The sequence below is a fragment of the Coregonus clupeaformis genome, chromosome 23 (genome assembly GCF_020615455.1).
Source record: "Coregonus clupeaformis isolate EN_2021a chromosome 23, ASM2061545v1, whole genome shotgun sequence".
NCBI lineage: Eukaryota > Metazoa > Chordata > Actinopteri > Salmoniformes > Salmonidae > Coregonus > Coregonus clupeaformis.
In genome coordinates, this window is record NC_059214.1 from 14,390,104 (window position 1) to 14,407,390 (window position 17,287).

The 17,287-nt window shown below is 41.5% G+C and overlaps 1 protein-coding gene across 2 annotated transcripts in view; it reads left to right on the forward strand.

The window, feature by feature from the left end:
- Positions 1 to 5,308, forward strand: part of LOC121536639 (inactive dipeptidyl peptidase 10-like) — a 346,281-nt gene extending 340,973 nt beyond the window's left edge. For both annotated transcript variants that reach the window (XM_041844048.2, XM_041844049.2), the window contains exons 24-26: positions 1,499 to 1,571; positions 1,983 to 2,056; positions 3,873 to 5,308. In XM_041844048.2, coding sequence (XP_041699982.2) covers positions 1,499 to 1,571; positions 1,983 to 2,056; positions 3,873 to 4,010 — 285 coding nt within the window. In that variant the 3' untranslated portion in view covers positions 4,011 to 5,308. The remainder of the gene's footprint in view (positions 1 to 1,498; positions 1,572 to 1,982; positions 2,057 to 3,872) is intronic.
- Positions 5,309 to 17,287: the final 11,979 nt, after the last annotated feature.

Consider the following 17,287-nt stretch of genomic DNA (forward strand, 5'->3'; position numbering starts at 1 on the left):
AAGTTTAACGAAAAAAAGATGAGTGAGGACAAAACTAAAAAGTTGGTAAATTTGTTGAACACAGAGATTGATTAAACGTTTATTAAAAGTAAAACGTGAATAGTTTGGCAGGTAGCCAAGTAGCAACAAACAGCACAGCAGCACGGAGACTATGCTGATGCTGCCGACACAATACTTGAACATTTCACTCAGTGTTATGTTGTATTGGATTTGACCCAAACCTGCTGTTTTTAATTTAGGCCAAAAAGTTTATTTCTTTGCTGTGTTGTCTTGCAGTATTACTTAACAGGCTTGTTGCAAACATAATGGATAATTTGAAGTGGATTTTTTAAACACAGGCTTTCTTCTTTTTACTTTGTAATACAGGCCAATGATATGGAGTGAATGCACTGTATTCTGTATTATGTTTGTATGCTTGTCACCGGCAGGGACTGGGTAGTTTGTGAGGATTAAAATAAAAATGAAAGGAGAAAAGCCCAGGTACAAAGTTAAAGAAAAACCTGCCGTAGTCTTTTGAAAACCCTGGGAAGTTTAATTTTTCAGTGGAACAATTACCCCCATTTTAATGCCAAAGACACACCAGAGTGGCTTTCTAAGAGGTGTTGAGTGTCCCTGAATGGTCCAGTCTGTGTACAAATCATTAAGAACTGCCCTTTCCATGACATAGACTGACCAGGTGAATCCAGGTGAAAGCTAAAATCCCTTCTTGATGTCACTTGTTAAATTCACTTCAATCAGTATAGATGAATGGGAGAAAACAGGTTAAATAAGGATTTTGAAGCCTTGAGACAATTGAGACATGGATTTGTTTATGTGTGTCATTCAGAGGGTGAATGGGCAAGACAAAATATTTAAGTACCTTTGAACGGGGTATGGTAATAGGTGCCAGGCGCACTGGTTTGAGTGTGTCAAGAACTGCAACGCTGCTGGGTTTTCACTCTCAACCGTTTCCCGTGTGTATCAAGAATGGTCCAAAGGTCATCCAGCCAACTTGACACAACTGTGGAAGCATTGGAGTCGACATTGACCAGCATCCCTGTGGAATGCTTTCGACACCTTGCAGAGTCCATGCCGTGACAAATTGAGGCTGTTCTGAGGGCTAAAGGGGGGTGGAACTCAATATCAGGAATGTGTTCTTAATTTTTACAAAAACAATGAATATATGTTGCCCTTAGAGTTGTGCAAGTTTGGTAGAATCTTATTCAAAATTATTCACAACTGTAATGGCTGCCAAAGGTGCTTCTACCAAGTATTATCTCTGGGGTGTGAAGACACAATCAATACATGTTCTTCTTTTTATTCTTTTTTACTTTGAAAACAGAATCGAATTGAATCCCTTTTTAGATGTAATTTTAAGGCAGCAGAGTGTGACGACTGTGCAAGGGTTTTGTAGACTTTCACTAGCCACTAGGAATGCCTCCTGACCTTCCCTTTCTAACAATATGCCAGCAAACTCTATCTAATACTCTTAACACTTCTATGGCTGGCTCTGTTGCAGTTCTCCAGTGTGTTACAGAATGTCCAGCCACTGAGGGAACAGACTCTGATGCTTGTCCACGGCACAGCAGACGGTGAGTGACTAACTATGTGAAACCAAGAAAAAGACATCAGCAATGAACTAGGGTCAGTTATGTAGCTGTTGTGTTGTTCTTTACTATGTAGGACAAATCTGCATTGTGCTTCGTGCCAGAAGGCACTTAAAACAGCAATAATCTAACAATTACACAAACTGCCACAACTGAAGAACCTTTAACAAAAATGACAGTTTTTATGAAATATAAGTTATTGAAAGAATCGGTCAATTTCCATTGTACAGAGAATGGATTTGCCACAAGAAATCACAGTGTCACAACTGTTTCAAGTTAGATCATGGTATTTTCATCTCCACCCTGTAATGTTTTCTGTCATAATGTGATCTTGCTGTGCTTCCCGTGACGATTCAAGCAGAATTCTGCTGACACATTTTATTCTGCCTTTTTCAGCCAATGTCCACTTTCAGCATACTGCTGAGCTCATCAAGAACCTTGTGAAAGTTGGAGCAAACTACACAATGCAGGTTTGGATAAAGTCATTGCCCACTATACTATAGAATACAGGTTCTGTAAAGTGTGCCGGTACACTAGATTAATTAAGCCATAAGCCTACCCAAGTGTACTAGCAGTAACAAAACTATGTAGTACCCCACCCATGCTATGTATGTACGGTATGTTTCTGTAGTGTGTGTAGTACCATAAACATACAGTACCACCAGCTACTGCATATAGGGAAGGGCACTCAACTTCTACTGCAGTGACTCAGATGACTGATGATTGGCTAAAATAAATGGATAATAAGATGATCGTTGGAGCTGTATTGTTTGTATTCAGTGCAGCCTTTGATGTTATTGATGATAATTTGTTATTGAAAAAACTCACTTGTTATGGCTTTACATCACCTGCCATTACATAGCTGGAGAGTTACTTATCCAATAGAACCCAGAGAGTGTTCTTCAATGGAAGCTTCTCGAACATCAGATAAGGACAGTGCGGTATCCCTTGGGCTGCCTTGGGCTGTTACTCTTCCCTATTTTTACAAATTATTTGATGGCTATGTATGCTAAAATGACTATGTATGCTGATGATTGCACATTCTACACATCAGCACCTACAGCCAGTGAACTCACTGAAACTCTTAGGAAGGTGTTGCAGTCAGTGTCAGAATGAGTAATTAACAATACACTGGCCTGAAATACATCTACAACCAAAAGCGTTGTATTTGGTTCAAAGCATTTTCTTAGACCTAAACCTCAACTGGAGTTGTGCATAAAAGGTGTAACCATTGAACAAGTTGAAGAAGCTGAACTCCTAGGAGTAACATTGGATGGTCAGTTATCACGGTCAAGTCATATTGACAAAGTTGTTGTGAAGATGGGGAGAGGTATATCTGTTCTAAAAAGATGTTCTGTATTTTTGACACAAAGATCAACTGTACTAGTTGTTCAGGCGCTGGTCTTGTTCCATCTTGATTACTGCCCGGTAATATGGCCTGGTGCAGCCAAGAAAGACCTAGCAAAGCTGCAACTGGCTCAAAACAAAGCAGCACGCCTTGCCTTAACTGCACACCCAGAACTAACATCAACAACATGCATGATAGTCTTTCATGGTTGAGGGTTGAGGTGAAATTGACTACTTCTCTTCTAGTCTTTTTAAGAAACATTTGTGTGTTGAAAATGCCTAACCACTTGTATAATCTATTTGCATACACTTCAAACAGACAGGCATACCCCACCAGACATGCCACTATGGGTTTCTTCACTGTACCCAAACCAAAAACAGATTTAATGCGCCGCTCAGTTATCTATAGAGCCATGTCATCATGGAATGCTCTGTCACCAGAGGTTACTCATGCAAAAAGCAAGTTTAGCTTAAAAAACTAAGAGATAAAAAACATTTCGTATCACAGCGCCTCTCCTCTTCCTAATGATCTAATTTAACTGTACTGTATATAAGAATATGAATATGTACAGTATATATGAAGTGTGTAATTAGTTATTTTGTTGTCTCTTGGTGTCTCTCCAATATGTAAGTCTTATTTTTTATTTCATTTTGAATTTAATATGTTGTTCTTATCTATAACTGTTCTGTACTTTGTCATGTATTGGTACGTTTTATGTGGACCCCAGGAAGAGTAGCTGCTGCATGTGCAGTAGCAAATGGCAATCCTAATAAGCTACACTAAACTGTGATGAGAAGAGAGTAATTACACACATCCATAAAGTAGTAGTTTAAAGAAATATGAGTATACTGTCTTTTCACTAATGCCGCTGTGCACATGTTGTGGTCAGGGTGTGCTCATTGTTGTGTTCATGTTTTACTCATGTTGTGGTGTTCTAGATCTATCCAGATGAGGGTCATTTCCTGTCCCAGCGGAGTAGGCAGCACCTTTTCGCCTCGCTCACCAGCTTCTACAGAGAGTGTCTCAAGGAAGAGATCCTACCGCTGCCCGATGATGATGAGGAGGAGGAAGAGTAGGAGTAGGATGTGGTGAAGACCTTCGGCAAGACTTTGGCAGGACTTCCTCTCTGTAAAAAATTGCTGAAGCCTGCACGAAAGGCTGGTGGCTTTTTGACCAAGTGTTAAGACAGAGGTGGACAGTGAGAGTTGCGGCGCGTGTGTGTGCAAATTATATAGTTTGTGTTAGTTTGAGAGAGAGAGTTTGATAGTTGTTTGTGCGTGTGTCTGCGTATGTATGTTTGTGTGTGCATGTGTTTGCAGTCAGAGAACTCCCAAGGACACCTGTCAAAGACAATGGACACCGGCATTGTCAAGACTACAAGCGGGAACTCTCACTTATCTAAAATGCCACTTCAATCTCCACCTTTGAGACTATCCCTCTCTCGGCAAAGCACATAACATACTGCCTCCATCTCCGGCAGGAGCCATTAGGGTTGCAACATCCACACTTACAAGTGCATGGTTCTTTTCCCCTTTCAGCTTAACTAGTTTTGTCATGTTAGTTTTCATTGTGGTAGCCATTGGGAAGAGACAAACACATATGATGTACCCTTTTAAATGTCACCCACTCTTTTTGTTTGCTTTTGATGCACAAGGAAATGCTCCACTGCTCTTCAGAGACATACTGTAGGCAATGCAAGTTCAACTTGACTATGACGTCATCCACAAGTAAGTGCTATTCCTGCTGAATGCTCTCATCTTCAACCCCCACTGAAAATAAGTCCTTTGGGGCACACTTAATTGTACAAGGGTCTCATGTAGACATGTCCAATGCCTTATGAGGTGTTACATAAGACCGTAAGACCACTTAATGGCATTCATAGCCATTAATTATTATCACACTAACCTGTGTCAGCTCAGTTCTTTGAGACGCAACATGCCAGTGCAGTCTCAGAGACAGTTAATATCAGTTGTAATGTCAGGTCATAAACCAGTTATAATTCCAGTGAGTAGTGAGTGGTCACAAAGGCCATAAAATGACATTGTGTAGGGCTAAGTAAGGTGTTTGCATGTCTACAGGGGGACGCCTAAAGTGTTGCCGTATTTTGTACAGTACAATACAGCAGAGTGTGTACATACATATATTTTTTAGATATGTCAGATCTTATGGATAGGTTAGTCTATGGGAATGGAATGATTTGACATGAATGTCTTGTACATTTTTCAGTTTATTTTGGTTTCGGTAGATTTTGGATTTTGTAATGCTTGTTCATGTTAATTTTGTTGTTTTTGAAGGAAGGGAGGGATGAGGGTTTTGGGTTATTGTGATTGTCCTCTAGTGATGATTGTAAATAAAAAACACACTGAAAAACTAATATATTACCATTAGGTATTTAGCACAAATTACATCCAACCACAGTGTTGTTAGTATCGATTGACAAAATGACGAATGATCCAGTCAATTATATTGTATTTCATCGGTTCGTTTACCTTGGACTAACCTTTGTGCCTAGATGAGTTGAGTTGGTCATGGTCTGAAGACACATTCAATGAGGGCCTTGAGGCAGATGGTTTATCAGTGTTGTGTTTAAAATACTAAATGCTGCTCCCAGGGAGTGAGGACACACTCAACCCAAGAACTGTTAGTTGGATCTACACCAGGAGTGGGCAGCTCTGGTCCTAGAGAGCAACAAATGGCAGGCTTTTGTTCCAACCCAGCTCTAACATATGTAAACCAGTCGTGGTATGCGAGAGAGATATGTTGATACCTCTTTGCAGAACAGCATCCAACATAATCTCAGAGTGTATTACGTGCAGTGTATTACGTGAAGCAGCACATGCAGTGATTAACAGTGCTTTGTGGTGTCTGATTAACATATTTTGTGTAATGTTGTGGCACTTTATGGTAGTTTGCAGTACTTTTCAGTTGATTACCTGATGTTTTGCCTAAGAATGGTGTTTCTCTACTGTACAGTTTCTTACCAACAAACAAATTGGGAATCAAGGTAGCTAGAGTACAGATATAATAGATTTATTCTAGTGTACATTATTTAGACAAATATACAAATACAATTCACTAAGGACATTTACTGTATGGTGAATGGGACCGTTTGTGTGTAATTCATTTGAGGCAAGCATTAATATACATGATCAACACTTCAGTAAAGCTGCACCATATGATGGATAGAATGGTAGACAATTGTTTCAGGGATATATTGACCATAAGTTGTGTTTTGTATAGGAGTCATGAACTTAGGCCTGGATTCAATCTGAAGCCTGGATATAGCGTGCTGACATTTAAAGGGCGACTGCCAGGGCCAGCACCAAAACGAATGAGTTGGACAGGCATTTGATTTCCAAAGGCGGGCACGTTTTTTTCACAGGACCTCCTATATACATTTATTAATGGGTTTTATAGTAAAGACATGAAAATTAACAGTAAAAATGTATTACCTTTTAATGTGGCATGAACACAAAAGGTTATGATGTTTTCATCTGATTGTCAAACAAATCCCTTAATAGGCTGCGCATGAGTTTCAAATTTGGGGAAGCCTACAATTAATCTTACCATTTCTACCGATCTGCGTGCCAGTTATGATTTTCATATGCACATTTTTGTGGAAGTTTTATTTCAATAATAATAATTTTGTTTCTCAAAATTATTGTGAGTTGGTTAATCATAAAAATCGGAATTAAAATTATGAAATTCTAAAAGTTAAAATTCAACTAATGCGAGAGCACCAGCCTCTGCCATATGAACACATTGATACACCGGGAACCATTGGCGGCTAAAGAAATGACCATATGCATGGAGCTCAATGATAGCCTATAGGCCAATGCAGCAGTAGGCCTATAACTTCCATTGTTAACTAAGTAAAAATACATAAAGCCGACAAATAGAAAGAGTCAAAAATATCCTGATGAAAATGCAGTTTCTTTCAATTGCATTCATCTCTCTACTCCGCCTGTCTACATCCCTTTCTAACAGTCTTGACTTGAACTATCGAAGTGCAACATTGTATCAAATCACTCAACTGGGACCAGCTGAAGCTGTTGCTAGCGAACTTGCGACATTGTATCAACTAAACTATTCCGGGCCCTTAGTTTCCCACACCAGTGAGCTTGGGACAGAGCTGTTTTGGGGAAAAGTCTTCAGGTATTTTAGGACGTTTCCACTGGATATATGCAATCATCAGATCATTATATTTTGCTCTTGCACACCGAGGCTTGTTGATTATCGAGGGGGGAAGAGTGTTCGAAAGATTTTTCAAGTACTGTGAGTATTGAGGAACTATTATAATTCGCAATGGATGTAAAAAAAATAATGACTTTGACGGACTTACTGTGTGAGGAGAGGAAAAAATGCATTAGTGGTGAGTTAAGACAATCCGAAATCAGACATCTCCAAATGGGCACTTTCGCGCACTCCCTCAACATTAGGAGGACAGACAAACCAGACACATGCTCATTGCTCACATGAAGCAATCCAAACAAAAGCCAATGAAAATTGACAAAACTCTTAAATGATGGTGTAGCAGGTTGCAGGTTGTCAACTCTGCAAACAACGTTTCCACTCCGAGAATGAGAATGGTGAATGACTGTAACTAATACATGCATTAACAGAAATTAATGTAACCAAATGACAGAGATTAACGTTACATTTACTACTGGTGACATATACAGTACCAGTCAAAAGTTAGGACACCTACTCATTCAAGGATTTTTCTTTATTTTTTACTATTTTCTACATTGTAGAATAATAGTGAAGACATCAAAACTATGAAATAACACATATTGAATCATGTAGTAACAAAAAGTGTTAAACAATATATATTCGATTTTAGATTCTTCAAAGTATCCACCGTTTGCTTGACGACAGCTTTGCACACTCTTGGCACTCAACCAGCTTCACCTGGAATGCTTTTCCAACAGTCTTGAAGGAGTTCCCACATGCTGAGCACTTGTTGGCTGCTTTTCTCATTGCGAGCTCACAGAACAGAGCAGAGCTCCGGGCAGCTGAGCGGAAATGGAAGAAAACTAGACTCCCTCCTGGCATCTTTTCACTCCCTCCTCTCTACATTTTATTCATCTGTTTCTGCTGCTAAGGCCACTTTCTACCACTCTAAATTCCAAGCATCCGCCTCTAACCCTAGGAAGGTCTTTGCCACATTCTCCTCCCTGCTGAATCCCCCCCCTTCCCCCTCCTCCCTCTCTGTGGATGACTTCGTCAACCATTTTGAAAAGAAGGTTGACGACATCCGATCCTCGTTTGTTAAGTCAAATGACACTACTGGTCCTGCTCACACTGCCCTACCCTATGCTTTGACTTCTTTCTCCCCTCTCTCTCCAGATAAAATCTTGCGACTTGTGACGGCAGGCCGCCCAACAACCTGCCCGCTTGACCCTATCCCCTCCTCTCTTCTCCAGACCATCTCCGGTGACCTTCTCCCTTACCTCACCTCGCTGATCAACTCATCCTTGACCGCTGGCTATGTCCCTTCCGTCTTCAAGAGAGAGAGTTGCACCCCTTCTCAAAAAACCAACACTCGATCCCTCTGATGTCAACAACTACAGACCAGTATCCCTTCTTTCTTTTCTCTCCAAAACTATTGAGCGTGCCGTCTTTAGCCAACTCTCTTGCTATCTCTCTCAGAATGACCTTCTTGATCCAAACCAGTCAGGTTTCAAGACTGGTCATTCAACTGAGACTGCTCTTCTCTGTGTCACAGAGGCTCTCCGCACTGCTAAAGCTAACTCTCTCTCCTCTGCTCTTGTCCTTCTAGACCTGTCTGCTGCCTTTGATACTGTGAACCATCAGATCCTCCTCTCCACCCTCTCCGAGCTGGGCATCTCCGGCGCGGCTCACTCTTGGATTGCGTCCTACCTGACCGGTCGCTCCTACCAAGTGGCGTGGCGAGAAGCTGTCTCCGCACCACGTGCTCTCACCACTGGTGTCCCCAGGGCTCAGTTCTAGGCCCTCTCCTATTCTCGCTATACACCAAGTCACTTGGCTCTGTCATATCCTCACATGGCCTCTCCTATCATTGCTACGCTGACGACACACAACTAATCTTCTCCTTTCCCCCTTCTGATAACCAGGTGGCGAATCGCATCTCTGCATGTCTGGCAGACATATCAGTATGGATGACGGATCACCACCTCAAGCTGAACCTCGGCAAGACGGAGCTGCTCTTCCTCCCGGGGAAGGACTGCCCGTTCCATGATCTCGCCATCACGGTTGACAACTCCGTTGTGTCCTCCTCCCAGAGTGCGAAGAGCCTTGGCGTGACCCTGGACAACACCCTATCGTTCTCCGCTAACATCAAGGCGGTGACCCGATCCTGTAGGTTCATGCTCTACAACATTCGGAGAGTACGACCCTGCCTTACACAGGAAGCGGCACAGGTCCTAATCCAGGCACTTGTCATCTCCCGTCTGGATTACTGCAACTCGCTGTTGGCTGGGCTCCCTGCCTGTGCCATTAAACCCCTACAACTCATCCAGAATGCCGCAGCCCGTCTGGTGTTCAACCTTCCCAAGTTCTCTCACGTCACCCCGCTCCTCCGCACACTCCACTGGCTTACAGTTGAAGCTCGCATCTGCTACAAGACCATGGTGCTTGCCTACGGAGCTGTGAGGGGAACGGCACCTCCGTACCTTCAGGCTCTGATCAGTCCCTACACCCAAACGAGGGCACTGCGTTCATCCACCTCTGGCCTGCTGGCTCCCCTACCTCTGCGGAAGCATAGTTCCCGCTCAGCCCAGTCAAAACTGTTCGCTGCTCTGGCACCCCAATGGTGGAACAAGCTCCCTCACGACGCCAGGACAGCGGAGTCACTCACCACCTTCCGGAGACATTTGAAACCCCACCTCTTTAAGGAATACCTGGGATAGGATATAGTAAAAAAAAGTTACGTGGTTATCCCACTGGCTATAAGGTGAATGCACCTATTTGTAAGTCGCTCTGGCTAAGAGCGTCTGCTAAATGACGTAAATGTAAATGTTTTCCTTCACTCTGCAGTCCAACTCATCCCAAACCATCTCAATTGGGTTGAGGTCGGATGATTGTGGAGGCCAGGTCATCTGATGCAGCACTCCATCACTCTCCTTCTTGATCAAATAGCCCTTACACAGTCTGGAGGTGTGTTGGGTCATTGTCCTGTTGAAAAACAAATGATAGTCCTACTAAGCCCAAACCAGATGGGATGGCGTATTGCTGTAGAATGCTGTAGTAGCCATGCTGGTTAAGTGTGCCTTTAATTCTAAATAAATCACAGACAGTGTCACCAGTAAAGCACCATCACACCTCCTCCTCCATGCTTCACGGTGGGAACCACACATGCATAGATCATCCGTTCACCTACTCTGCGTCTCACAAAGACATGGCGGTTGGAACCAAAAATCTCTAATTTGGACTCATCAAACCAAAAGGACAGATTTTCACCGGTCTAATGTCCATTGCTCGTGTCTCTTGGCCCAAGCAAGCCTCTTCTTCTTATTGGTGTCCTTTAGAAGTAGTTTCTTTGCAGCAATTCGACCATGAAGGCCTGATTCATGCAGTCTCCTCTGAAAAGTTCTTGAAATTTTCCGGACTGACGTTCGTGTCTTAAAGTAATGATGGACTGTCGTTTCGCTTTGTTTTTTGAGCTGTTCTTGCCATAATATGGACACCCCCAACTTGTCACAACACAACTGATTGGCTCCAACGCATTAAGAAGGAAAGAAATTCCACAAATTAACTTTTAACAAGGCACACCTGTTAATTGAAATGCATTCCAGGTGACTACCTCATGAAGCTGGTTGAGAGAATGCAGAGTGTGCAAAGCTGTCATCAAGGCAAAGGGTGGCTACTTTGAAGAATCTAAAATATATTTTGATTTGTTTAACACTTTTTTGGTTACTACATGATTCCATAAGTGTTATTTCATAGTTCTGATGTCTTCACTATTATTATACAATGTAGAAAATAGTAAAAAAATAGTGAAAAACCCTGGAATGTGTTGGTGTGTCCAAACTTTTGACTGGTACTGTATAATGGGGAATTGATAAAAATAAACAATCAAAGGGCAAACAATTCATGCAATGAAACAATAAATGCGCAAGAATTGGCGGGAGACAGCTGAGGCATTCTGGAGAGCTGAGCGCATGCATTCTGGAGAGAGACATGCCTATATCTTCGTCACACACCCCTCCCCTTTTTGTCTCAACATTATTCAATTATACACATGACACTTTATCTTCACACATATTTTAGATGTTTTTCAATGACAGCTGCAGCTCAATAATCAGCTAGGCCTATTGCAACGCGCGCTGCCCAAATTGCAGGCTTCCCAAATAGGCATAGGCCTATGCACTGGTGATTTGAAACATTCCACAGCTATGTTTTTAAAGAACCTCATGATCCTCTGTGACTAAGTCATGCTCTCTGGTGAAGTATTTGAATGATTTTATTTATTTCTGTTTAGACAGGAGTAAATATATAATTTTGGCAAATGTATTTCAATTTGCTTTAAGTCTATTGGACGTGCTGCTTATTCAAAAAGTAGGTTACCTTCGCACATTCCTCCAAGATAATTCCAGCGTCCGAACAGTACACTGTGCACCTGCCAACTTTCCTTCAATTTGCATGACTGAAACTACACTACATGGCCAAGTGTATGTGGACACCCCTTCAAATTAGTGGATTCTGCTATTTCAGCCACACCCGTTTGATGAAAACCTGCTCCAGAGCGCTCAGGACCTCAAACTGTGGTGAACATCTTACAAAATACATCAAAAGCATATTGCATGATCAGTTTAATTTTGAGTTCTGATATTTGGCCAGCATGGTAAGGAGTACAGAAGTAGCTCATCCTATGGCGATGTGTCCAATTTGTCCCGATGGTGGCGCTATGGGGCCAGTGTGTGCGTTTGTATGTGTTTGACTATGTGCATTCATGTATGTGTGTGAAATGTTTCATTGCGAAACACTATCAATACTCCTGATTCACCTCTTCGGGTACTACTAACACTTTTGCCGTCTTATAACAACTATTCAACTCACTTCAACATTTACCAACAATTAATAACAGTACCTAGCTTCAACCCCAGCAACGCTACTTGCAGCTTTAATAAATTATCTGGCATTCTTCTCTTTGTGGAAATATGACTGAGTTCGCTAGTGCAACCTCAAGTTCTTTGTTGTCCCCCACGATGGGGGACTATGGATCCGTCTCTGACCGTTAGTACATAGAGCTCCGGCATTTACAAATTTACACTGATTGGTCCAACAGGGGTGCTATAGCAATCAACTGAAATGTGTTAGTCACACGTGATATCTCAGACACCACTGGCATGATTTTGAAAAATCTTGGGTGAATGATGTGTCTTGCCATAAATACAGTGCCTTCGGAAAGTATTCAAACCCCTTGACTCCCCACCCCCCACCCCCCAAAATGTTTTGTTTGTTTTTTTAATCATCAATCCTCATCAATCTACACACAATGCCACTTAATGACAAAGCAAAAACAGGTTTTTAGAAATTTTGGCTAAGTAAAAAATAAAAATAAAAAATAAATAAAATTATATTTACATAACTATTCAGACCCTTTATTCAGTACTTTGTTGAAGCACCTTTGGCAGCGATTACAGCCTCGAGTCTTCTTGGGTATGACGCTACAAGCTTGGCACACCTGTATTTGGGGAGTTTCTCCCATTCTTCTCTGCAGATCCTCTCAAGCTCTGTCAGGTTGGATGGGGAACGTTGCTGCACAGCTATTTTCAGGACTCTCCAGAGATGTTAGATGGGGTTCAAGTCCGGGCACTGGCTGGGCCACTCAAGGATATTCAGAGACTTGTCCCGAAGCAACTACTGCGTTATCATGGCTGTGTGCCTAGGATCGTTGTCCTGTTGGAAGGTGAACCTTCGCTCCAGTCTGAGGTGCTGAGCGCTCTGGAGCAGGTTTTCATTAAGGATCTCTCTGTACTTTTGCTCTGTTTATCTTTGCCTCGATCCTGACTAGTCTCCAAGTCCCTGCCGCTGAAAAACATCCCCACAGCATGATGCTGCCACCACCATACTTCACGGTAGGGATGGTGCCAGGTTTTCCCCAGATGTGACGCTTGGCATTCAGGCCAAATAGTTCAATCTTGGTTTCATCAGACCAGAGAATATTGTTTCCATGGTCTGAGAGTCCTTTAGGTGACTTTTGGCAACTCCAAGTGGGCTGTCATGTGCCTTTTAATGAGGAGAGGCTTCCGTCTGGCCACTCTACCATAAAGGCCTGATTGGTGGAGTGCTGCAGAGATGGTTGTTCTTCTGGAAGTTTCTCCCATCTCCACAGAGGAACTCTGGAGCTCTGTCAGAGTGACCATCGGTTTCTTGGTCACCTCCCTGACCAAGGCCCTTCTCCTCCGATTGCTCAGTTTGGCCGGGCAGCCTACTCTAGGAAGAGCCTTGGTGGTTCCAAACTTCTTCCATTTAAGAATGATGGGGGCCACTGTGTTCTTGGAGACATTCAATGCCGCAAACATTTTTTGGTACCCTTCCCCAGATCTGTGCCTCGACACAATCCTGTTTCAGAGCTCTACGGACAATTCCTTCGACCTCATGGCTTGGTTTTTGCTCTGACATGCATTGCCAACTGTGGGACCTTATATAGACAGGTGTGTGCCTTTCCAAATCATGTCCAATCAATTGAATTGACCACAGGTGGACTCCAATCAAGTTGTAGAAACATCAAGGATGATCAATGGAAACAGGCACCAATTTCGAGTCTTGTAGCAAAGGGTCTGAATACTTACAGTTGAAGTTGGAAGTTTACATACACCTTAGCCAAATACATTTAAACTCAGTTTTTCACAATTCCTGACATTTAATCCTAGTAAAAATTCCCTGTCTTAGGTCAGGAATGTGATGAAATAAACTTTTATTTATTTCATCACATTCCCAGTGGGTCAGAAGTTTACATACAATAAAATAGTATTTGGTAGCATTGCCTTTAAATTGTTAAACTTGGGTCAAACATTTCGAGTAGCCTTCCACAAGCTTCCCACAATAAGTTTGGTGAATTTTGGCCCATTCCTCCTGACCGAGCTGGTGTAACTGAGTCAGGTTTGTAGGCTTCCTTGTTCCAAAAAGTACGATCTTTGTCCCCATGTGCAGTTGCAAACCGTAGTCTGGCTTTTTTATGGCGGTTTTGGAGCAGTGGCTTCTTCCTTGCTGCACAGTCTTTCAGGTTATGTCGATATAGTACTCGTTTTACTGTGGATATAGATACTTTTGTACTTGTTTCCTCCAGCATCTTCACAAGGTCCTTTGCTGTTGTTCTGGGATTGATTTGCACTTTTCGCACCAAAGTACGTTCATCTCTAGGAAACAGAACTCGTCTCCTTCCTGAGCGGTATGATGTCTGCGTGTTCCCATGGTGTTTATACTTGCGTACTATTGTTTGTACAGATGAACGTGGTACCTTCAGGCGTTTGGAAATTGCTCAGAAGGATGAACCAGAGTTGTGGAAGTCTACAATTTTTTTTCTGAGGTCTTGGCTGATTTCCTTTGATTTTCCCATGATGTCAAGCAAAGAGGCACTGATTTTGAAGGTAGGCCTTGAACGACATCCACAGGTACACCTCCAATTGACTCAAATGATGTCAATTAGCCTATCAGAAGCTTCTAAAGCCATGACATAATTTTCTGGGATTTTCCAAGCTGTTTAAAGGCACAGTCAACTTAGTGTATGTAAACTTCTGACCCACTGGAATTGTGATACAGTGAATTATAAGTGAAATAATCTGTCTGTAAACAATTGTTGGAAAAATTACTTGTGTCATGCACAAAGTAGATGTCCTAACCGACTTGCCAAAACTATAGTTGGTTAACAAGAAATGTGTGGAGTGGTTGAAAAACAAGTTTTAATGACTCCAACCTAAGTGTATGTAAACTTCCGACTTCAACTGTATGTAAATAAGGTATCTGTTTTTTATATTTAATACATTTGCAAAAATATCTAAAAACCTCTTTTTGCTTTGTCATTATGGAGTATTGTATGTAAATTGATTAGGAAATGGTTTTATTTAATCCATTTTAGAATAAGGCTGTAAGGTAACAAAATGTGGAAAAAGTCAAGGGGTCTGAATATCTTCCGAATGCAGGTATTCAGTTGGTAAAGCATGGGGCTTGCAACATCAGCTTGTGGGTTATGCTGGGGCCACCCATACGGAAGTGTATGCATGCTGGGGATTAATATTTTCCAGAAAATCTACCAAGTTTCAATACCTGGAATAATTCATATTCATCCCAAGAGCCCATTTAAAATCAAGATATGGTCACTATGCCAGGGTTCTCCCAAAATAAGATTGTCGCTATGCCACATTGCTGGCTTGGCTGTGCCACTATGTAAAGATTTCACAACAAGTGAAATTGATATTTAGTAATGATAGAGTAACTTTGATTGTGAATGACATTGTTGTGAATTGCAACATTTCAGCAGTAGGCCTAAGCTATCTCGACACAGAGCGCGCTCAGGACGCACAGAGAGCATCCCGAGTATGCTATAGCATTGTTGAATCATACAAAACTTTGTAACGGCAGTCAAACAAAAGTCAAATGACCAAAGTTGCTAAGCTTGCTAGATAACCTCCAACGAATGACAGAATATCTCCTATTTGGCAAAATCGAGTTCATGATTATATAGATAGCAGATCAGCTCATGAATAATGGGGAGATTAAGAAAGGAAATTGTTTAAATATCATGATATCTTAATGGGGACCAACTCTGTAAAAAAAAAAATCCATATATGCTTTCATTCCGTTTGTTGATCACACATTCTCTGAAATGATAATCTACGTGACCACACACAACTATTGGTTTAAATTTGTGTAGGATTATTTTATGAGAGTTCTTATTTTTTGTTTCACTGTTGGTTAGTTAAAAACACTGTGGAATCAGTTGTTTGAAATGGTAATAGTTAGACTATTTACCTAGTGATCACCTTGCTTATTTGTGATTGTTGGAATGTGAATGATTGAAAATGAGAGAACAGGAAGTAGCTGAGTTCATGCATCGCTGTATCTGTGTGCAGTTGATGATTAAATCTATAAAATAGTAATCATTCTCCATTCAGTTTCTATGTTCACATAGAGCATGTGTTAAACTCATTCAACGGAGGGCTGAATGTCTGCAGGTTTTCGCTCCTCCTTCGTACTTGATAGGTCTTAATTGAAAGGAAAATACAAAAACCCACAGACACTAGGCCATCCATGGAATGAGTTTGACACCCCTGACGTAGAGAGTCATCCATCCACCATTTGAAAGAACCCTCAAACTACATTAGTATAACGGTTGCATATGATGGTGGGAGTTTCAGTATAAGCAATGCCTTCAATTGCATTAGTCTACTATATTCCAATATTTTCATTATTCAGTTGATCATTATTCCGTTTCCTCATCTACTCACTCTGCTGCCGCCCGCCTCCGCCGTGTTGTTCTCAACACGAGTTTAAATCAATATTACATTTACATTTTAGTCATTTAGCAGACGCTCTTATCCAGAGCGACTTATTAGCAATTAGGGTTAAGTGCCTTGCTCAAGGGCACATAAACAGATTTTTCACCTAGTCGGCTCGGGGATTAGAACCAGCGATCTTTCCGTTACTGGCACAACGCTCTTAACCACTAAGCTACTGCCGCCTACAGTTTAGCCTACAGTTTATTTTTTATCTGCCTTTTTTTATTTTTGGGAATTCTCAGTTCTGATGAGAACTCTAAATTGTATTCAAGTCTTGTCTGCAGTCCAGCCGTGTCAATTACAGCTGCGGAAAAAATTAAGAGACCACTGCAAAATTATCAGTTTCTCTGGTTTTACTGTTTATAGGTAGGTGTTTGGGTAAAAATAAAATGTTTGTTTTATTCTATAAACTACTGACAACATTTCTCCCAAATTCCAAATAAAAATATTGTCATTTAGAGCATGTATTTGCAGAAAATGACAACTGGTCAAAAAAAAAAAAAAAGATGCAGTGTTGTCAGACCTCGAATAATGCAAAGAAAATAAGTTCATGTTCATTTTTAAACAACACAATAGTAATGTTTTAACTTAGGAAGAGTTCAGAAATATTTGGTGGAATAACCCTGATTTTCAATCACAGCTTTCATGCGTCTTGGCATGCTCTCCACCAGTCTTTCACATTGATGTTGGGTGACTTTATGCCACTCCTGGTGCAAAAATTAAAGCAGCTCGGCTTTGTTTGATGGCTTGTGACCATCCATCTTCCTCTTGATCACATTCCAAACGTTTTCAATGGGGTTCAGGTCTGGAGATTGGGCTGGCCATGACAGGGTCTTGATCTGGTGGTCCCATCCACACCTTCATTG